Source organism: Musca vetustissima, unplaced genomic scaffold, assembly GCF_032173495.1.
Source record: "Musca vetustissima isolate MV318-11 ecotype Yass unplaced genomic scaffold, APGP_CSIRO_Mvet_v1 utg22193, whole genome shotgun sequence".
Lineage (NCBI taxonomy): Eukaryota > Metazoa > Arthropoda > Insecta > Diptera > Muscidae > Musca > Musca vetustissima.
Window position 1 is genome coordinate 49,955 of NW_026872826.1, and position 23,511 is coordinate 73,465.

At 36.5% G+C, this 23,511-nt stretch overlaps 1 protein-coding gene across 1 annotated transcript in view; it reads left to right on the forward strand.

Annotated features, from left to right (window-relative positions):
- Nucleotides 1-385: 385 nt before the first annotated feature.
- Nucleotides 386-23,511, forward strand: part of LOC133338849 (actin nucleation-promoting factor WASL) — a 30,082-nt gene continuing 6,956 nt past the window's right edge. The window contains exons 1-3 of the mRNA XM_061546958.1: nt 386-589; nt 20,743-20,970; nt 21,053-21,152. Coding sequence (XP_061402942.1) covers nt 455-589; nt 20,743-20,970; nt 21,053-21,152 — 463 coding nt within the window. The 5' untranslated portion in view covers nt 386-454. The remainder of the gene's footprint in view (nt 590-20,742; nt 20,971-21,052; nt 21,153-23,511) is intronic.

Genomic DNA, 23,511 nt, shown 5'->3' on the forward strand with positions numbered 1-23,511 from the left:
AGAAGCAAGAATAGCCTCAAAAAAAAAAAAATAAATAAAATAAAACCTTTAAAATTGAACATATCCATCCATTATTGAAACGGAAAAGCGGTCATTATTTCAAAACATCATATTCATATGCATCACATTTATGGAATTATTTGCAAAGCTTGGCTTGGCCTACGGCAGTGTGTGAAAAACCAAAAACAACACCAACAATAAAACAGTTTTTTATTTAATTAAATAATAACAACAAAATTTGCCTTCCTCTTCAAAAATAAATAAAGAAGTCTATGCGAGAAACCCTCACGATTTTGGCATAATATATGTTAAGTGTTGTTTATCACCATAAATAAAAAAAATAAATTATATATTCCACCCAAGGTTCGTGTGTGTGACAGTTTGTGAGCGCCTAATTCTAATTTAATAATAATATCAACAACGACACAAGAACATCAGCAAAACAAAAGCTCAAATGAGCAGAAATATGCGACAACAGGATGGGGGTCATGGCGCGCCAGTCATGCGACGCAAAGCCAATGCAGCAAGTTCTTTATTGACCCAAGAGGAAAATGAAGCTGTTTTTCGTATGGTCGGTGAGAAATGTCAGGTGAGTTTGTTTTTTAAAGTTAGAATTTAAAATTTATTCACTTTGTTTGTTATTTAAGGGTAAAACCTTAGAGTTATTTAGGAATTCGCAAAAGGGAACAACCATAAACATTAACTATTCATTAAGTTTACGGAAATAGTTGTATGGAAGTACGGATTTTTTTTAATTTAATATGCATTTGGTATGCACGACGCCCTTCTGCTTGCAGATAAATTTCTAAAGATACATAAATGCCTTAATTGAGAAAGTGGATGATTAAGCGGAACAATGTAATAACGAATATGTAGTCTGTAGACAAGAAGTCCTTTTGGGGCCTTAATTACAATGGCTTACATTTTTATACCCTTCACCATTCCATGTTGTTGATGGGGCAAAAAGATTTTGAGTCGACGGAACTGCTTGAGCCTAAACTCTGATGACAATATTCACTCTGTATTCATTGAATACTCTTCAAAATTTGAATACTCTTCAAAATTTTTCGTAAGGGTATAGCTATATCCACCAAATGATGTTTGGGATGACGGTCTAATGTGAAATTCGAAATCCAATAGTTTATATTTCTGTTATAATTTTCTACCATATTGGACGGTGAGAGGTCTTCTTCCTGCTGGGCCTACTGAACGAAGGACTTGGGTCATACAACGGCCTATGGTTTTAGAGGTTTGTATGTCCATATGTATTACTTGAGTCGAACTAAATCCCTTCACAGATATGAATTGACATTGATTATCCCTGATCAGTTGGGAGCCAATTGCATCGAAGTTAGATTTTGACCACATTGAACTGTAAGACGCTCAGGAGGTTGTTGTTGCTGTTGTTGTTGTAGCAGTTTATATGAATTATATTTTTTCTGTTTAAATTCCATCTGGTTCTGTCTTCAAATTTAGAAATGCAGCTGCCTCCACTGGCTGTTACCACAGATCTTCTGGAGTAAGATGAGTAGATTTGGCTGGGCAATTTAATAAGTGCAGTGTGGTATGAGGGCCCGTACCACATGCTGGGCAGACATCCTGCACCTGGTCATCAATTCGTGCCCAATACGAATTGAGACGACTGCACCATCCTGAACGTAATTGGGCCAAAACTACTCTGGTTTTGTCTGGAGCTCCGAGTACGGCATTCAATCTGTATCCGTTCAGCGCTGCGGCTACTGCATCAGTATGAAAGCTATTCAGACCTGCTCGATAGGCAACTTGATCTAGAGGCTCCCTTTTGTAACGTTGAACCTCTCTCTAGATCATGCAGATCTTCCTGACACGCCTGGGTGGGGGAGTCCTATCTACCATATGATGGTTGGTATGATTATCCCTGAAGCACCCGAGCATTCACATCTCCGCAGTGCATGTGGTGAATGATGTGGCTGACGACTTCGTGACGCATATTTTCATATTCCTCGCTTTAAAGAAGGCTGCTAATTTGACGAGATAGGCGTTCAACCTCTCACATATGTCCTCAACAATGGGACCCGATGCCATGATCGCACAATCATCTGCATATGTAACGATTTCTATGCCGTCCGGAGGGCGTGGAATACTCGGGTCGTTTCGGATCGTTGACCCCTTTGTCGTAGAAACGACCGGAAATGGTAGAGGTTAGTGGTCTCAATCTCCGGAGGGAAGTGCTCTCAATGTCCTCAAATAGCATGGTATGGTTGACAGTATCAAACGCTTTTAATAGGTCAAGCGCTACCAACACTGTTCTATCGCAGGACCGGTTCTGGTTAAGTCCACGACTTGTATGTTGTTGCTGTTGTACTGTGTTGCTTACGGAATCCATGTTGATGATCCGCAACTGGGTATGTATCTCTAATGCTGGGGAGAAGTAATGCCACAAGGGTATTCGCTACTGGCGACAAAAGTGAAATCGGCCTGTAAGATTCACCTTTGCCGGAATCCTTGCCCGGCTTCAGGAGGTAGGTTCTGAGGTCTGCGACACATTCACTGCATCACCGATTTGGTGCCGATAAGTACCGCATTTTTCAATCGATATTAGTAGCATTCGGCCTCACTGAACAATCTTCAAATAAGAAACGGTTAGTTCCATAATTTTTGAGTGCCCAATCACAGCATCTTCGTTGACGAAATTCCCCTTCCCTTAATAATTAGGAAAATAGGACGAAATTCGGCTAAAACTTTCAATTTACTGAAAATAATATGGTATCATGATGGAGCCTATGCCAAAACTTGGATCGATATATTTAATTTTAACTAGATGAAGTGTGTCATAAGGGAGGCTATTCTAAATCTTGGATCGATATATTAAATTTTGACTAAATGAAGTTTGTCATAAGAGCTTTAAAGACCATAAGACCACCTCCTATTTAGGATACCCGGTACTTAGTTGTGTCAAAATGTTTAGGTTATGTTATTTAAACTAAATTCAATAAGAGACCTTCGATCTGTTGTACTCATCCTAATTAAAGGAGACGATAGAAGAGAGGGGAAATGAAGAAGTGAAGGGAATATCTAGAATTACCTTTTGAGCAAGGATTAGTTTCAGAATATTGTACAACTCATGGATTAATTTGATATACCTCTTCTTCCCCCGATGTGAATAAAAAAGTCTCCTTAAAGATTAGTTGTGCCTACGAATAACTGTTCGTTCTATGCTGTTTCGCAAATATATATAGATCGCCTATGAATTAGAACTCGACAGAGATGCATTTCACATGTATTTGTTTGATTAGCCCCACTCCATCAGGTTCGGTATGTTGAATTTCCTAGCCGAATTTTCAACCAAAAGTATTTTTAAAAACCAAACCAACCATTCGTGAAAATCTCCTGGCAGACAATTTATCATAAATAATGTTCCACAAAAGGGTCCCGTCCGACTTTGAATGTCTACATTATGGTGGATTGTAAAGGTTTGATTCGATCGAACTTCGCAATTTTTTCTTTTGTTACTAATTTTGTTTTCTTCCGATAAGCCGTCGTTTATACACCCATTTTCCAAATAACTTTTTTTTTGTCCTAATAAAAATACTACAAAAATATGAAAATAACATAAATAAACCTGAATTGTGTAAACCTTCAAAACAAATAACCCATATTTCGTAGACATTCAGACGCTGAAATTATTTTCATCTCATCTGCTCAACTATTTGCAGGAGACTAAAAAAGTGAAATTTTCATAATACACTCAATGTGCAAGCCAACAACCAAAAGCAAACTCAAATGACATCTCTATTATTTGTTGTCCATTGCATACAAGGATGGGAGGGATGGGCAAGCATTGGCAGGTCCTCCTCCTTTTTTTACTTGTACTATAACAACGTGTGCCAACGATTCTAGTAGAAAAATAAACATATCTCTTTGAAAAGGACATACACACTGGGTAACATCCGTCCGTTCCTTATGGCCATGTGAATAACACTAATAGACGACATGAGGCATGCCAAGAAAAAGAAAAATGCACTCACACAAACACACACCGATAGACATCACATTGCAACTTTATCAACACAACTCATGTGACTGCAACAAATATTTATATAGAGAAGTAGGGACTCCTTTGCTATTATAGATTAGAATTCATTGCAGTAGTAGAGCATATAAACAAAAAGACAAGGGAGAAAAGGAGATGGGCAACAAAGATGTCTTGAAAACAACGTGCAACATCATTTATCATCCATCAACGGCTTTTAACAAAAAAAAAAAATGAAAGGATGCCACCAAAAAATAAAACTAGTTGAAAAAAAACTACACCAAAAACCTTCCTTTTTGGCAACAACACATGTTCCAAGAACATTGAACATTTAGCAAGGAAATTACATGTCCAAATCTGTGGAACTATTTTTTGTGATGGTTCTTATGCGACTTACAAACAAATATTAAACTAACAATTTCATTTACTTGTATTACGGGGACACCGCACCACTACAAAATAATGTCAAACTAGTTGACATAATTCTCAAATTACCACACATAACCATGGCTGGTAATAAATATCCATTGACTATTAAGAAAAAAAATACATAATAAACAAATTGAATACATGCTCGGGGTTTTAGTGGTGCCCTAACACTGAAATTGATTTCGTAATTAATAATTAGATTTCGGTTTTGATCGTCAATTTTAAAACCCATATAAAAACTACATTTCACATTTGAAGTGATTAGATTAAATAAAAATAGTGAAAATATAAAGTTTGGCTGGCTGGACGAACACTTTGCATCGTCCACAATATTCAAAATAACTAAAATCGATCAGTCGAACAACGATTCTGCAGAAAAATTGTGGGGTTCCGTTGTATACGGAATACTTAAAAATTTATCCAGTATTAATAATTTTTGTAGGGAGATTTTCTATGCAATGAGTGTTCAAAATATAATAATATAGTGAAGCTGATCAACTCTATTTATACCCTTCACCACACTGTGGTACAGGGTATTATGTCTTTGTGCATATGTTTGTAACAGGCAAAAATAATCGAGATAGACACATGGTTCCTTTTGAGAATATGCATAGAATCACTTTCTAAGTCGATTTATGCATGTCCGTCCGTCCGTCCGTCCGTCCGTCTGTCCGTCCGTCCGTCTGTCCATGTTAAATTGTAAACAAAGTACAGGTCGCATTTATTATCCGAATTGGATGAAATTTGGCATAGGTCACTTATTCGGCCCAAGGACGAACCCTATTGAAATTGGGAAAAATCGGTTCAGATTTAGATATAGCTCCCATATATATATTTAACCGATTTAATGTAAACGGTCCCTATATATATTTCGATTTGCACGAAATTTGGTACAGCTTAATCATTTAGGTCTAGAATGATGTCTGCCAAGTTTCGTGAAAATCGGTCCAGATTTAGATATACCTCCCATATATAGTTTCGTCCGATTTCATGTAAATGGTGCACCAAAATCCCTATATATCTTTCGATTTGCACGAAATTTGGCATAACGTACTGAATTGAGCCTAGAATTATGTCTGCCAAGTTTCGAAAAAATCGGCCCAGATTTAGATATAGCCCCCATATACAGTTGCGTCCGATTTCATGTAAATGGTGCACTAAAGTCGCTATGTATCTCTCGATTTGCACAAAATTTGGCATAACGTACTGAATTAAACCTAGAGTGATGTCTGCCAAGTTTCGAGAAAATCGGTCCAGATTTCTATATAGCTCCCATATATAGTTTCGTCCGATTTCATGTAAATAGTGCGCCAAAGTCCCTATATATCCTTCGATTTGCACGAGATTTGGCATAACGTACCGAATTGAGCCTAGAGTGATGTCTGCTTTTTTTCGTGAAAATCGGTCCAGATTTAGATATAGCTCCCTTTTATTATAGATTGATTTTAAGTAATTGACGCACCAAGGAATCAATAGGCTGATAGGAACAAAACTTTCTGAAATTAGAACAACCTAACCTGTGACAAGTTTGTTTCAAATCGCTTAATATTTGGATAGAGCTTCCATATATATTTTTCCCCGGTTTCAAGTAAATTGGGCATCAAACTCCTCATGTTAGTCAGATTGACATCAAATTTTGCACAACTTACAAAATTGAGCATAGAATTACGTAGTTGCGTTTTCTAGAAGAACAGACATAGCCCAACGGATGACCTATTTATATTTGTTTGAAGTCGATTTACATACTTTATGGATATATCTGGGTAGATTCACATTTAGATAAATATCACATATTTTATTTCATCCAATTTCATGTTAATAGTCCTGTTTGATATACCCATAGTGGTGAAGGGTATCATATAGTCGGCCCCGTCCGACTTTACTACTTTCCTTACTGGTTTTATTTAAATTTTGTTTTTCTCAAAAGTACTACCTAAGCTGAATTTTATTTCAATAAAGACAATAATTTTCGCGGTTGTCCTCACCCTCTTTCGCAATGGAAAATGATGTCAAGGACTTTTCAACATCGAGAAACCCCTTCGAAAGACCTGATTTTTCAGAAGTCCCTGACATCGTTTTTCGTTGTTGTTTTACAGCTATGGATGACGTTGTCGAGGACTACTCAACATTTCGAAGGTCCAGATTGATAAGACAGGGCATAATTTTTCCGTTTTTACTCAAGCTACTCACAGTTTTCTCCTCCGTTGAAAAAGTTCCTAGCAGAAGACCTTCAAATGAATAGACTTCCTTCCTTATCCTGAAATCAATTCCTAAACAAGGAGTAAAAAATTAATATTGTAAATCTTGTTGTTTCGGATGAAGCCATACCAGCTCCGTTCACGAGCTGCTTTATTGGCGCCCAAGGTGGGGTCGGCTTCATCAACACCCAAAACTTGTGCCGAGCTAGTCTAGACTGGTGCAAATCAGTCTACGACTGACAGAACTGTAGTTCGGGAAAGGGACGACCTACATGGGACTCTTAGTGCTATCCGCGATAGTCTAGAGGAACAGAGTAGGGAACTCTTCGACCAACTGGACAGGCTTGTACACTGGATACTAGACTGATGTGCATCAGTCCACGACTGACAGGACTGTAGTTCTGAGAGGGGACGACCTACATGGTACCCTTAGTGCTATCCACGATAGTCTAAAGGAACAGAGTAGGGAACTCTTCGGCCAACTGGATTGTACAGGAAGAGCAAAGTGTGAATACACTTAAGGATGAACTGCTACTAAATCGTACCCGACTGACCGGCCAAGTCTAGACAGGAGGATTGTTGTACCATCAATGAAGGATGTGTTGACCCTGTTGATTGGCCGAATTCAAGTCTGACTCCAACAGGTCCTGTGTCGGCAAATGCCTGCAATAAGCTTCTGTGCCCAATTCGCATTGAGACGACTGCACCATCCTGAACATAACTGTCCCAAAAATACTTTGGTTTGTCTGGAAAGCTGATGTTCTTCAGCTGCGAAGGTATTCACTCTGTATTCGTTCAGCGCAGCGGCAACTGCATCTATACAATTTGATCTAGAGGCTGCCTTTAAACGTTGGACTTTTCTCTGTAGATCATCCAGATCCTTCCTGACACGCCTGGGTGGGTAAGTCTTATTCACCATATAAAGGTTAGAATGATTGTCCCTGAAGCACCCAAGCAGGTACTGCAACGAAAACATAATGCTATTCTGAGGTAAGAGAAGGATCTTCATCTACTCATGAAGATGGTCCCATGAGAAGGCACCCTTTCGCAGTTCTCAGAGCGACGTTCTAATTGGTCTAAATATTTTGCCATTGCGTAACATTAGTATTCGCAGAACACACTGGTACCGCATAGCTAGCTACTGATCGACATATTGATTTGTAAGAGGTCAACAATGTTTCCTTATTTGCGCTCCTAGTACTGTCGGCGAAGGACTTGAGGGCCGTGTTCCTACTTTTCAACTTATCGCAGATAGCTTTGAACATGCTGTCGAATGTGACCCCGAGTATTTTGGGGTAGTTGGTGATGGGAATACGAGCCAAATAAGAATTGAGGCAGTGACACCAACTATTTACGGCTTTAACTTCTGTTTTTCCTCTACTGATTAAGCTTTTGATTCTAGGTTCAAATAGGATCTGTTTAGGATATGGATCCATAATTAAGTGAGGGTTAAGGGAATGGTAAAAGAGCGAAGTTTTTTGTTGGAAATTTAAATGTGTTTAAATATAATTTACCATTTATCGATCCCAACAACAAAAACAAATGTTTGATAAGATAAGATACGAAACAATTCAAATTGAATGACTCTAAAGCGTAAAATATATTTTTAAAACTAAAGGTGTTTTTCATTTTTTCACATTCCCATACGAAATTGTTAAAATCTATTATGAACTCATTTCAGCAAATAATTCCCAAGGTGCAAACTGTTTTCGATATATAAATCACATATTTGTGTTGAAAATGATAACGAAATTATTATCTATTTTTTATTTAGAATAAAAAATACAGAAAATTCACAAATGTATCGTGGAAGTATTTTTAAACCTCGGCCGCACACCCACACAAAATAACGCTATTTCTTCTTACATCATTGTTATGAATATTTGCTGTATTTTTTATTTCATTTTCTTGGTTATTATTTTTAATATTTTATTTATTTATTCCAATGCCCCGACCTCTATTTTTGTGCATGTCTTTGTTTGTCTAACCAATTTTTGGCATACCATTTTTCCTATTTAAAATCGCCAGTATTTATTTGTTATCTTGATTAGAGGGTACTTTTTTCTGAAGATAACAATTTCTTATCAAATTTTATGTTGTGTTGTGCGTAAGGTAAATCCCGCTGACTTTACCATTGTGGGCCTTGGGCTCTACAATTTGTTATCATTTTTTGTAGAGGAATTTAGGGCAACAGCCAACAAGTTTTATAAAAAAAATCTATTATGATCATTGGCAAAAAAATAACCAACCCTTGCTTGTATTTGGCGGATTATTTTTCTTGTATTTTTTTAATGCAGTCTTGCTTGTTGTATGAAATATAAAAAATGGGAAATGAGGAGTTTATTTATTTGTCAAGGTAAACTAATTGCAATTTCACACATGCTCTTGAAAGGTTAACATAATTTTTAAGATCATGTTGATAGATTTTTTTTATATTGAAAGTGATCACAGGTCTCCATAAAACCCGATTGGTCCACAGGTCTTTATAAAGGCCAATTGGTTTATATAGATACCGTGGGTTTTTATAAAGTCCAATTGGTCTATATACAGACCGCAGGTCTTTATAAAGACCAATTGGTCTATATAGATACAACAGGGGTTTATAAAGACTATCTATATAGATACCACAGGGGTTTATAAAGACCAATTGGTCTACAAAGAGACCACAGGTCTTTATAAATACCAGTTGGTCCATATAGAGAACACAGGTCTTTATAAAGACCAATTGGTCTATATAGGGACCACAGGCCTTTATAAAGACCATTTGGTCTATATAGAGACCACAGGTATTTATGAAAACCAATTGATCTATATAGAGACCTCAGGTTTTTATAAAGACCAATTGGTCTATATAATGACCGCAAGTTTTTATTGAGACCACAGGTGTTTATAAAGACCAATTGGTTTATATACAGACCATAACTCTTTATAAAACCTATGGTCTCTATATAGCCCAATTGTTCTTTATAAAGACCTGTGGTCTCTTTATAGACCAATTGGTCTTTATAAAGACCTGTGGTCTCTATATAGACCAATTGGTCTTTATAAAGACATGTGGTCTCTATACAGACCAATTGGTCTTTATAAAGACCTGTGGTCTCTATATAGACCAATTGGTCTTTATAAAGACCTGTGGTCTCTATATAGACCAATTGGTCTTTATAAAGACCCATACAATGTTAGAATACGCCTATATGGGGACAACCCCAAATCTCGGAACAAATCAGATAACTATTTTAATATAAAAAAGGGATTTATATGGGGTAGTGCCACCCATAAAAGGGGCGAATATTAATAATTTTTGGTAGGAAGATTTGTTACCTTATACGACTACAAAATACCAAATTACAGTGAATCCGGTTGAAAAACGCGCTCAAGAAACCAAAATAACGAAAATTGGAGGGTATCCTTATATGGGGGCTAGCCGAAAAAAATTAACCTATATTTATAATTTTCTTGTGGAAAGATTTGCTACCCAATAAGAACTCAAAGTACTAAATTACAGCCAATTCAGTCGAAAAATACGTTCAAAACACCCTAAAATGCTGAAAATTGGGCGTACCGTACATCTGGACCTATACTTATAATTTTTAGTGGCGAAATGTGGTACCCAATACGAACCCAATGTACCAAATTTCAACGAATTACCGAAAATTGGGTGGTACCCTTATATGGGAGCTATGCCTAAACGTGGACCTATATAGTCCATCTTCAGTCTACAGACAAAAGACGGCTCTATGCAAAATCTTGGCTATCTCATTTCGATTGGACGCAAGAGTTATTACAACAGACAGACGGACATAGATAAATTTTCATAGAATTTTACGCTGATCAATAATTTATATATTTTACAGGGTCGGAAATGATTAATTCGATTAGTTACAAACGGAAAAACAAAATTAATATACCTCCTATTATGTAGGGGTATAAAAATTGTAATTCCGAGTTAACTGCTTACAACTCAACTTTCTAAATACCAATTTTGTAAATTGATGTTTTGTAAACAAATTCGTTGTTGCTTTGTCTAAACGCACATTCATTCATTGGCCAGTATTATTGTGTTATTGCCCATTTTTGGCTTAGACAAAAACACAATAATGTGGCAACATAATGCTAAAGCCTAAATGACCAACATTAAAATGCCAAAAACAACAAAACCGACAGAATCATTTACCAAACATGCATCGTGAGCGTGTTCAGAGCGTTGTAAGTTTTTTTGGGTTGACTTACATGTGAAATTTGTGACATATATTCTTTTAAAGTGTTTAATTTTTTATTTAAGGGGACCCCCCCCCATTCTCGGGGTCAAAATTGTTGTTGATATAATTCGAATCTACACTAATTAAACAATGTTCCTACAAAATTTCAAGTGAAAATCTCAAGAACTCTTGAAGATATAGCCGATTTATTGTGTTAACATCAAGTGACGACTGAAGGGCTTCTTAAACTTTAAGGGGACCCCCCCCCCATTCTCGGGGTCAAAATTTTTTTTGATTTAATTCGATTCTACACTCATTCAAGAATGTCCCTACAAAATTTCAAGTGAAAATCTCAAGAACTCTTGAAAATATTGCCGATTTATTGTGTCAGCATCAGGTGACAGCTAAAGGCATTCTCAAACTTTAGACGCGTTTTTCTCTTTTGCGAATGGCGGGCACGATAACTCAAAAACTAATAACCCAATCGATTTCAAATTTTTACACGTTTCTCTGTGAGTGTATAGCTATCGTATGAACTAGGAAAAAGCCAATCGGTGAAGATCTTCCTTATTTTCTAACTTGGTTTTTGGTCAAAATTCGGCGATTTTTCAAAAATATTTCTTCAAAGGTCCGCCATTTTGTTAATTTTAGAGCGAAGTCAATAATCCTAGTTCATACGAGAGCCATATATGTACTCTTTCTAACACCGTTGGAATTTTCGGATTCCGATCATCCAGTGAGGAGTTATCATGCCCGCCATCAAAAATAAGGACTTTTCTTTAATTACAAAAAACAACAACAAAGCAATAACAAAAATTTTTTGTAAATTATTTTTCTTCTTTTTTAAATCTTCAAATATATATGTGCAAAGTTACAAACCTTAACAAGCATTGGTATTGATTTACCAGCCCATTGAAAATCTTGAAAAATTAAAATCGAAAATGGGTGGGGTTCCCTTAAACGAGTTTTTCTCTAAACATTTTTTTGCGAATGGCGGGCACGATAACTCAAAAACTAATAATCCAATCGGTTCCAAATTTTGCAAGGCTTCTCTGGGAGTGTATAGCTCTCGTATGAACTAGGATAAAGCCAATCGGTGAAGATCTTCCTTATTTTTTAACTTGGTTTTTGGTAAAAAATCGGCGATTTTCCAAAAATATTTTTTCAAAGGTCCGCCATTTTGTTAATTTTAGAGCGAAGTCAATAATCCTTGTTCATACGAGAGCCATATATGTACTCTTTCTAACACCGTTGGAATTTTCGGATTCCGATCATCCAGTGAGGAGTTATCATGCCCGCCATCAAAAATAAGGACTTTTCTTTAATTACAAAAAACAACAACAAAGCAATAACAAAAATTTTTTGTAAATTATTTTTCTTCTTTTTTAAATCTTCAAATATATATGTGCAAAGTTACAAACCTTAACAAGCATTGGTATTGATTTACCAGCCCATTGAAAATCTTAAAAAATAAAATCGAGAATGGGTGGGGTTCCCTTAAACGAGTTTTTCTCTAAACATTTTTTTGCGAATGGCGGGCACGATAACTCAAAAACTAATAATCCAATCGGTTCCAAATTTTGCAAGGCTTCTCTGGGAGTGTATAGCTCTCGTATGAACTAGGATAAAGCCAATCGGTGAAGATCTTCCTTATTTTTTAACTTGGTTTTTGGTAAAAAATCGGCGATTTTCCAAAAATATTTTTTCAAAGGTCCACCATTTTGTTAATTTTAGAGCGAAGTCTATAATCCTAGTTCATACGAGAGCCAGACATGTACTCTTTCTAACACCGTTGGAATTTTCGGATTCCGATGTTCAAAAATAAGGACTTTTCTTTAATTACAAAAAACAACAACAAAACAATAACAAAATTTTTTTGTAAATTATTTTTCTTCTCTTTTAAATCTTCAATTATATATGTGCAAAGTTACAAACCTCCACAAGCATTAGTATTGATTTACCAGCCCATTTAAAATCTTGAAAAATTACAATCGAGAATGGGGGGGGGGGGGTTCCCTTAAGAGGGCTGTAATTTATATTTTAAGTATATTTATTCTACATAATTTCTCTAGAATTAAAAACGTTTTCGAAATAAAAATTTATATTTATACATTAGAGGGGGATTGATTTCAATATTTCAAGGACCTTCAGGAAAAAAAACAACAACAAAATACTTTCTCAATACAATTCAAACATTGGTTTCCATAAAAATAAAATCAACTAGCGGGCCCGGCAAACGTTGTCTTGCCTAACAATATTGTTGATGTATAATTTTTGCCATTTTAGATTTGTTTTATAACCTACACCATAAGGCGGAGTGTAAAGATCTTTGCAATATTTTTGCCTTCTAAAGTCTCGGTGGATATTAGTTTATTAATATTTTATATCTTGAAAAAAAATAATTTAATAAATTTATATATTTATATATTTAATAATTTTATAAATGTGGAGCTTTGAAATTTGCATACATGACTACTACTTCAAGGATATTTGGTATTGAAAATACTCAATATAAGTTCACTTTTTGGGGTAGCCCTCATATAACGGTACTTCGTAACATGAGGAATTTTTACGACCAATTTTACAGAATTGGTTGTAATTTTATATTTTGAATTTGTATTGAGCAGAAAGTCTCCGTACAAATAATTATTAATATTGGCCCATGTTTCGGGGTACCGCCCATATAATGGTAGCTCTCAATATTCGGAATTTGGAGAACTTGAGCACAGCCATCAACAGAATTGCTTCTAATTTAATTAATATTAATATAAGGGATACTTATTGTGCAGAAAATATCTCTACTCAAAAATATCAATATTGGCCCAAGTAACCGGTATCCCTCTAATAACGACATGCCTTAATATCCGGTATTTGGCTGTAATTTTATATTTTGGATGATCATTGAGTAGAAAATGTTCTTAAAAATGTTGCTTAAGCTTCCCTCCACATTATACGATCCCTTGGGGATCTGGTCCGGGTAGTACCCATACCCCATAATTACTCATGTGGTATCAAATCTTTCTACAAAAAACTAATACATATCCATTCCAATTGTAGTAGCTGTAATATTTCATTCTGGTACATTTTTGCAAACAATTCTCTATTAGGTCCAAGTTTTGACATACAGGCCCCGCCCCATTTTCGGTATTTGAAAAAAGACAAAATTTTCTCATAGTGTTGGCTATAATTAAGCATAAGGGATTCCTGCGAATAAATAACATTATCCCAAAAATTATGCACTATAGCTTAACGTTTTAAAAAATCGCCATAAATATTTCCCGACACGAATACGTAACATCATGAGAATCTTTGTTATAATAAATTTGGAGAGATTTTGATATAAAATTCACATTACATATTATGCCTTGGCTATGTAAAAATACTGGTTTTTTGTTAGTTGTTCTCTTTCCAGTTTAGCTTAATGATATATTTTTGCGAATAATATATCTCGTATATTAGTTTTCTCTTTGATGCACATTTTTGATATCGGATATATGCAGAACAGATCGCATATATACGATTATAAGTTCAAATATATTGACAAACGATTATACATCATCATATAATTGTACCACCTGATTTGGTACTTTAAGGAACACCATGTTCCTATGGAAATATTATTATTACATATTTTCAAATATAATAATCCAGGGAATGAATCTTAGAATCAGAATTCACTGAATGTCTTCTGATTTTCCATCCTTGCATTTGCCCCAAATTACGTGCATTCTATGGAAAACGTGTGCATGCAATGATCACTTGTACATACTTTTCAATTCTTTTTTCTATTTTCACATAAAATAGTTTCAATACAATGTCAATCTAATTGAAAAAAAATATTTTGAAATTTCTTTCAATAATTGGCAAATATAGTCCTAAAGGAATGATTCGCTACCAATTTTCGCCCAAAATAACAACGACATGGTGCAATCTATTTTGATTACTAATTTCGTGGAAATGCAAATATGCTGCGTAATAATTTTTGCAATTTTTCCGCGATTTGCGATTTTTTAGCAATTCATTTTTATTATATACATATGTATGTACATATGTATATTGAAGAATATGTGTAGATAGTTTTTTCAAGGCAATGACAATCCAATTAATTGTAGAAAATAAACATATTTTGAGAATTTTACATAATTGACAATTACTTACAGATATACGCTGCCCATTTTCGCCCAAAATATGTCCAAATTGAACTACGAAGAGATGATACCATAAAGGTTCGATATAAAATGTGTGGTAATGCTAATATCTTTGAAAATATATTTTGCAACATTTTCGCGGATTTTTCTCAAAATGTTCTTTCATTAAAACCTTTCCACTTCAATTACTGACTACTAACAGAACATTTAAGTCAAATCGGTCCATCCGTTTCTTTAAAATAATTTTCGTAAGATTTTCGCGGATTTTTCTCAAAATTTTATTCCATAAAAACCTTCCCACTGTAATTACCGACAACTGAAAGAAATTTTGAGTCAAATCGATCCAGCCGTTCTCAATTGATGCGTTAGTATACATTTTTCTTGCTCCATTTTTATATATATAGATTACAAATGTCGGAATATATCTGAGGACAAATTAAAATCTGTCGAATAAAAGCTGAATTTAATGTTTTTTTTTTTCAACGCAGCGATATTGTAAAGCGTGAATCAAAATAGTTTACATTTGTTGTTGTTGTTTTCGGTGAAGTTGCTAATGACGAAATAGGAAAACATTTAATAGCAACAAAACAAAAACAAGAAAATTACCATTTGTGCGATAAATAAATACATCACACGTCTGATACATGTGTATTTTTTTTAATGTAAACAAAAAAAGAAATATTTTATAAATATTTTTTTTTGTTTCAAAAGTTAATGCAGTGAATAAAAAACTATTTAACATAATCTTTAAATAAATTTGCACACATGTTCGATTTTTTCTTTCTATTTCTGCTTAGAAAGTGCGAACAACGACAGCGGCAGAGATGCTGTCAAGAGACGTCAAGTTGAAGTGTTGAACTGAAGCGTTAATAAACTGACCAGCAGTCGACCGTTGGTTAATTGATCAGGCGCGTAGGTTGATTGCTGGTAGATAAGTTATTTTACTTTGTAGTCTATTTTATAGACATGCTGTGAGAAATTATTGAACGAACGGCCTATGATTGTCAGTGATGCTGCCTTTGACTTTGGTGTTAATGAAGGTGGTCTGCTGTAAATGTTAGGCGTCTGTTTAATTAAGTCGACATGAATAGATTTAAAAAATGACGTTGTTACGCATTTCCACCTTCATAAAGAGTGTTCGTGAATAATTATCATTTATCTTATATATAGAGTAAGTTCTCCGAAATAATTATACCCTATGGTGGAAGGTTTAAAGCTTAATAGTCTATATAAAGACCTCTATATATGCTCCAATTGGTCTTTATAAATGCTTGGGGTTTCTATTGATCTTTATAAAGACCTGTGGTCTCTATATAGAACAATTGGTCTTTATAAAGACCTGTGGTCTCCATGTAGACCAATTGGTTTTTATAAAGACCTGTAGTCTCCATGTAGACCAATTGGTCTTTATAAAGACCTGTGGTCTCTATATAGAACAATTGGTCTTTATAAAGACCTGTGGTCTCCATGTAGACCAATTGGTTTTTATAAAGACCTGTAGTCTCCATGTAGACCAATTGGTCTTTATAAAGACCTGTGGTCTCTATATAGACCAATTGGTCTTAATAAAGACCTGTGGTCTCTATATAGACCAATTGGTCTTTATAAAGACCTGTGGTCTCTATATAGACCAATTGGTCTTTATAAAGACCTGTGGTCTCTATATAGACCAATTGGTCTTTATGAAGACCTGTGGTCTCTATATAGACCAATTGGTCTTTATAAAGACCTGTGGTCTCTATATAGACCAATTGGTCTTTATAAAGACCTGTGGTCTCTATATAGACCAATTGGTCTTTATAAAGACCCGTGGTCTCTATATAGACCAATTGGTCTTTATAAAGACCTATGGTCTCTATATAGACCAATTGGTCTTTATAAAGACCTGTGGTCTCTATATAGACCAATTGGTCTTTATAAAGACCTGTGGTCTCTATATAGACCAATTGGTCTTTATAAAGACCTGTGGTCTCTATATAGACCAATTGGTCTTTATAAAGACCTGTGGTCTCTATATAGACCAATTGGTCTTTATAAAGACCTGTGGTCTCTATATAGACCAATTGGTCTTTATAGCCAAGCTAAGGGTCGTCCTTATAGCCAAACTAAAGGTCGGCTTAATAGCCAAATCAAAGGTCGGCTTAATAGCCAAGCTGAAGGGTGTCTTTAAAGAAAAACTGAAGGGCGTCTTTATAGACGACCGGAATGGCATCGATGAGGGTATCTTTGTAAAAAAGCTAATAATACGACTGTATTGACTAACTGAAAGACGTCTTTATAGTCGACCTGTCGAATGCGTCTTTACGGACGAGCTGAAGGGCGTTTTTAGATACAATCTGAAGGACGACTTTTTAGACGACCTGAAAAGAGTATTTATTGGCTTACTGAAGGGCATCTTTATGGTCGATTTTTTTTTATTTTATTTTTTTTTTTTTAATTAGCAAATATCTTCGTTTATATAAAAACATTTATTTGAAAAACTTTCTTGGCTAACATTTTAAAGATTATTATTGAATTTTAAATCCACCAATGTCGTACTTAAATGTGATTGTTTTTTCTATTTGTTCCTCTTTAAACCATTGTCACTGTCATTGTTTTATGATTTCCTTTCTTTGCTTGTAATTACACCAGCACTGAATGCCAGCCATTCTTTTCGTCGTCGGCAGACGCACACACACACATTCGCCTATCTTCTGCAGCAGTACTGACCGCCACTACTATGTACTTCCTACTTGTCGAAATTCTTTATCCTCATTGTTGTCATCATTTATACCACCAATGTCCTGACAAAACCTTGTTTGTCCATGCAAAACAATGTGTATATTTAACACCGGGGTAGTATGCTCAGTCGAAGAAATTTTGGTATGCCATTAAGAAGTCGTAGGTTCTCTTCTTACAAAATCTGGAAATGTTGGTATCATTAATTCATGATATTTATATCCTTCATAATCATACCTTTGACTCATTCTGGGATAATAAATAGATCCACAAATTTACAAATCGTCCACATAAGCCGAACCAAATAAAATACATTTCAATTCTTGGCTACCAATTTCTGATAAGAAAACATGCCGCTGCAGCTACTGTCTTCCAAACACACACACACACATGCATGTATACCTACAGATGATGGGGCCAATTCAAATCTTATAAAAATAAATTTTCAAATATTTTGCATTATAACTGCTGCTGCTTCTGCCTCTGCTGCAGTTGTTTGTTGGTTGGTTTATTGGCTAACTGCCTGGCTGTCTGCCTGCTTGACTCTCTTTAGCTATCTGTCACCAACACACTTGACGACAATAGTTGATATTATTTAAACGTGACTGACATACCAATGGCTGAACAGAAAACAAAACGCAATACCCATTTTTTTGCTTTCGTTTTTGCTGGCGGATTGGCATAACCCTTATTTTCTTCTTCTTCTTTTTTGCTATTATTATTAGTGTCTGCTGCAAACAGCTGCCGCCATCGGCACTACTGCTGCAGCAGTTTGTTACCACCACGTCCAATCATTTGTCTATTAGCCATAAACATCTATCCAACAAGCCATATTCAAAAATATCATCAACCCAACTACGTATCGTCGTACAGCTTGGCGTGTGTTTGAATGGAAGTGATTGCAGCAGCAAACAAAAATCTACTCGGACTTCGCCAGCAGTTCATTTGTATGCAGTAAATATTCACGCATATGAATTGATACGAAATGAAATGATGTTACTTTAGCAGCAACAATAACGAAATGACTACATTTAGCTAATTTATTGTTGTTGTTCAGTATCGAAACAGTGAATTAAAATGAACAAATGCCAGAGATTTCAAATGACAAAATAATCTCTGGAAGGGAGTTTTTATCGATGGGATAAAAGGTAGGGAGTCTTTAAAATCCCGTTGGAGGGAATCTTTATAGGCAAGTTGGCGGGAGTCTTTATAGACGAGCTGAAGACCGTCGTTACAGATGAACCGAGTCGACTCTTTGAAGTTGTAGACAGTCTTATAGAAGAGAAGGAGACAGTCTTTATAGACGAGCTGAAGAGGGAGTCTTAATAGACGAGCTGAAGGAGTTTTTTATGGACGAGCTGAAGAGGGAGTCTTTATAGAGAGCTGAAGGAAGTCTTTATAGACGAGCTGAAGGGGTTTTTATGGACGAGCTGAGGAGAGTCTTTATAGACGAGCTGAGGAGAGTCTTTATAGACGAGCTAAGGAGAGTCTTTATAGACGAGCTGAGGAGAGTCTTTATAGACGAGCTGAGCAGAGTCTTTATAGACGAGCTGAGCAGAGTCTTTATAGACGAGCTGAGCAGAGTCTTTATAGACGAGCTGAGCAGAGTCTTTATAGACGAGCTGAAGAGGGAGTCTTTATAGACGAGCTGAAGGGGGTTTTTATGGACGAGATGAAGAGAGTCTTTATAGACGAGCTGAAGAGGGAGACTTTATAGAGAGCTGAAGGAAGTATTTATAGACGAGCTGAAGGAAGTCTTTATAGACGAGCTGAGGGGAGTCTGACAGGTTGGAATGTTCTGCCACTGTGTTTCGCTTACCTTCGCGAACCACACTAACGCCGTATAGCTTACCACCGACCAACATATTGCTTTGTAAAAGGTCAGCACCCCAAGAGCTGCCGGCAAACGATTTGAGGACCTTGTTCCTGATTCATCCATCTTATCGTAAATATCGATGGCTTGCGCGAATGTTACACACAAAATATTCATGGTTGCAACTAGTGCACCATCGATCATGATGTTCAGATGTGGCTTCATTTCAGCCATCCATGTGGTGAACAGAGTGGCGGTGGGTTTAGCGGCGGATATCTTCATATGCCTCAGATGGAAGAACTTTACTAACTTTTCACAAATGCCATCGATAATGGGGCACGATGGCATGATACATTACATTATCTATGCCGTCCTGTTATTGTGGAATTTCAGAAAGGTAGAGGTCAAACAGTTCCGGTGATATGACCCCACCTTGGGGAACTCCCTGTTTCACTCTATGGGTTTTACATTTCTTGTTTCTAAATTCCACATATGACTGACGACCACACATGTAAATGATTATCCAACGTTTCAAACTAGGCCGAAGACAGGTCTTCTCTATGTCCTCGAACAGTTTGGCGTTATTGACATTATAGAAGGCTTTCGATAAGTCAAGAGCCACACTAAGACTGTTCTGTCAAAAACCTCCATAATCTTGAAATGGATCCTTGGGCCGTTGTCCATCCCCTAAATTCTGCAACCATTTATTTTACAGTTTTCTATCAGTTCTTCTCATACGAATGTATCCTCAAATTCTGCTCATTCCTCTCAAAAGCTTTCAAACTTGAATCTTGAATTGTTGTCAACCTCTCCAATAGTCCGCATATATTTGCAAATCTTTCCTCTATATAGTAAAAAAGAAGATTTGTATATGAATATTTTTTATTAATGGGAAATTCCCATCAAGCATACAAAGTTATTTAAAGCATCGTTAGGAAATACTTAACCACTGTCCACACGGACATTCTAGCTAGGCGTTGTTTGTCAAGGAAATTACACATCATGCTGGTGCTTGGTTTAAAAATAAATTGTTTGAAGCCCAACAATTCAAAGGGACACCAGAAGCAGTGTCATTGTTCTGTTTAGTTTATTGCAGACTAGCATTTGAGAAGGTTCGTTCTTCCGGGGATTTAATTTCAAAATTTTCTTTATACATGTACACCTTATTAAATTCCATTAAAAAATTATTGTAATAAATTTTTTTTCTTCTTTGCATTCCTTACAGACTCTCAACACAGCCGTTGTACAAATTTACAAAACCGAAGCTTCCGCTCATTCCCATTGGAAAAAGAAACATACCGGCGTTGTATGTTTTGTCAAAGATTGGGATTTACGTTCCTATTTTTTACGCGCCTATTGCCTAATCAAACATGAACTGATATGGGAACATGAACTGTACGATGCGATGAAAATCAATAAGGCCCGATCATTTCTATTGACATTTGAGGGTCAGGTAAGAGAACACCATATTTTTTCACTTGAATGCGGAACATTATTATTAATTCATGTTTTTGTTTCATTTTGTTTGTTTCCAGGATGGTCATATCGCATTGAATTTTGTCTCAGAGGATGAATGTGACTCATTTTACCGTGCTGTGGATAAAACCATTGAAACAAGAAACCGTAAGAAATTAGGTTAGCTTTTGTTTATGCTCTGCTTTTTGTTTGTATGTGCCCGTCATTAACTTCCCACCACTTTAATTAAAATATACATGTGTTATGTTGAGGGGTCCAACCTAAGGCGCTCATCGTGAAAAAAAAAACTTTCAGAAAGTACACAATTGAAAATGAGTCCAATTCGCGGATTATATGTTAATTCGCGGATATATTAATTTATTGAAATATTGTGGATTTTAAGCGCTGGCCTCTGTATAGCATGATTTATATACTTTTCCATGTACTCAAACCAATTGTCGAAGCACTTTTTTCTCACCGTTGGAGATACCTACTTAGCATAGTTTTTGGACGCTTCAACTGGATCATCTGCCGATTATTAATCCCGTACTTTTGCTTGATGTGTGCGTCTTTGGTGCCACGTTATGACTATACTGAGAATGTCCAATCAATTTACGATTTTACCGTTATAAAAGGCGCTGGTTTGATCCGACGTGTTAATGCTCGCATTGTCATAGTACACAATAATCCGTCTTCCCTTCTTCTATCTTCGAATTCCTTCGAAGAGTTCTGGCAAACTAATTGTGGTTTTTCTTGTTCTTTCTTCTTTTTTCTGAAAATACGTTTCTCCTCTCTCCTTTTCTCCCGATAATTCTCCATCGAACTGCGTGTTGCTATTGTCTGCAGGGTTGCCCTATACGCTGCGTTTTTCACTTCGGTAGCATTACGACACTCCTGATCGTAGTTTTTGGTACCCAAGTGTTGCTTTTGCTGCAGTTTGTAGGGAGTGGGCAATTCTTTGCTTTCGTCAAGCAGGTATGTAAGTTGAGCTGAGTAGGCTTCTGCTACCTGTTGTGTTTCCGTGTGATCTCGTTGCTTGATCAGGAGAAATCCAGTTGGCCTTGTGTATATCGAGATGCTTAGATCTGGTGCTGCTAACTACCATTTTTTGCTGCCGCGAATTTAATAAACCTCATGCCGTTGTTCTTCATGGAGGCTCAATTTCCCGACGGTGGGACCAAAAATATTTTCCCTTGTGATTTGTGCATTAAAATCCCTAGTAGAATGTCATGGCCAGGGCTGCGGTCATATGCTGTTTCTACGCGCTCGTAAAAATATCTTTGATCTGTTCATCTTTGTCTTCCGTCGGAGAATGGGCGCAAATGATACTAATGTAGAAGAACTTCGCATTTATACGGATTATAGCAATTCGCTCATCTACTGGAGTGAATCTGGGGACGAGGTCTTTTATTCTCCTGTCAACCATAAATCCGCAGCCAAATTCATTTCTCGTTTCATGGCAGCTATAATACAGTGCGTAATCCTCTGATTTACTTATGCCTGTCCCTTTCCATCGCATTTCCTGTAAGGTAATAATATAGGCATTGTACTTCTTGAGTACATCCGCCAAAGCGAAAACTGCGCCTGTTCTGTACAACGTGCGCACATTCCATGTGCAGATTCGCAGATCGTAGTCCTTTATACGTTTGCGGGGGTTGTCAACATTAGGGGGGTTTCTCTTTCTTTGCTTTTTCATGCAGGTTGGGTTTCCGGGCGTGGACAACTAACCCGACGCCTCAACCCATTTTTTTGTAGATCTTATGGGTAAACTCTCGCACATATCAGCTCACTATTTCAACGGATGATAAAAATAGCTACCCCAGGTGGCACCGCGGGGAGGTCAGTGTCCACAATTGAGATGAAAGAGGGACCAAGGTTAGGTTAGGTTAGGGATGTACGGCTGTTATAACAACCGTCCACTCGGAAACTATGTCCATTGTGATCATCCTTTATGTATAGGTATACCTATAAAGAGAAGAAAAAATATAGTGGAAGAGTAGAGAGAGAAATAGTGAGAAAAAAAGGGAGCGGAAAAGACATTATTTTAGCCAAGTCAATTTTTTGACAAAGCCTAGAATTTGGTTAGGGTCTATTTTGGAGAAGAAGACTAGATTATCAATTTCATAACATCCAAACTGTTTATGTCTTCTGCTGATCAGCGATGGACATTTGCAGAGGATGTGCTCAATTGTTTCCACTTCTTCTTCGTCCTCACATAGACGACAGTAATCCTCTCCACTGGAGTCCCACTTAGAAGTGAGAGGTCTAACTTTGCAGTGACCAGTAATGATCACCACAACGATTTTGATCTCCCTTTTGCTGTGAAGACGTTCTTTTACGAGAGAATTCTGGCCAGATAGATTTAGAGATTCTGCAAGCAGGTTCTCTCAGCCATCTGTTGCCGACTACCTCGCAATGGAACGCGCGGATTCTGCCAATGAAATAGCTAAGAGGGACCAAGATAAGCCTGGACTTCGTCATGTTAAAGCCAATCAGAGCCGTTGCTTGGTATCTATCATCCCCTACGCCACCCACTCAG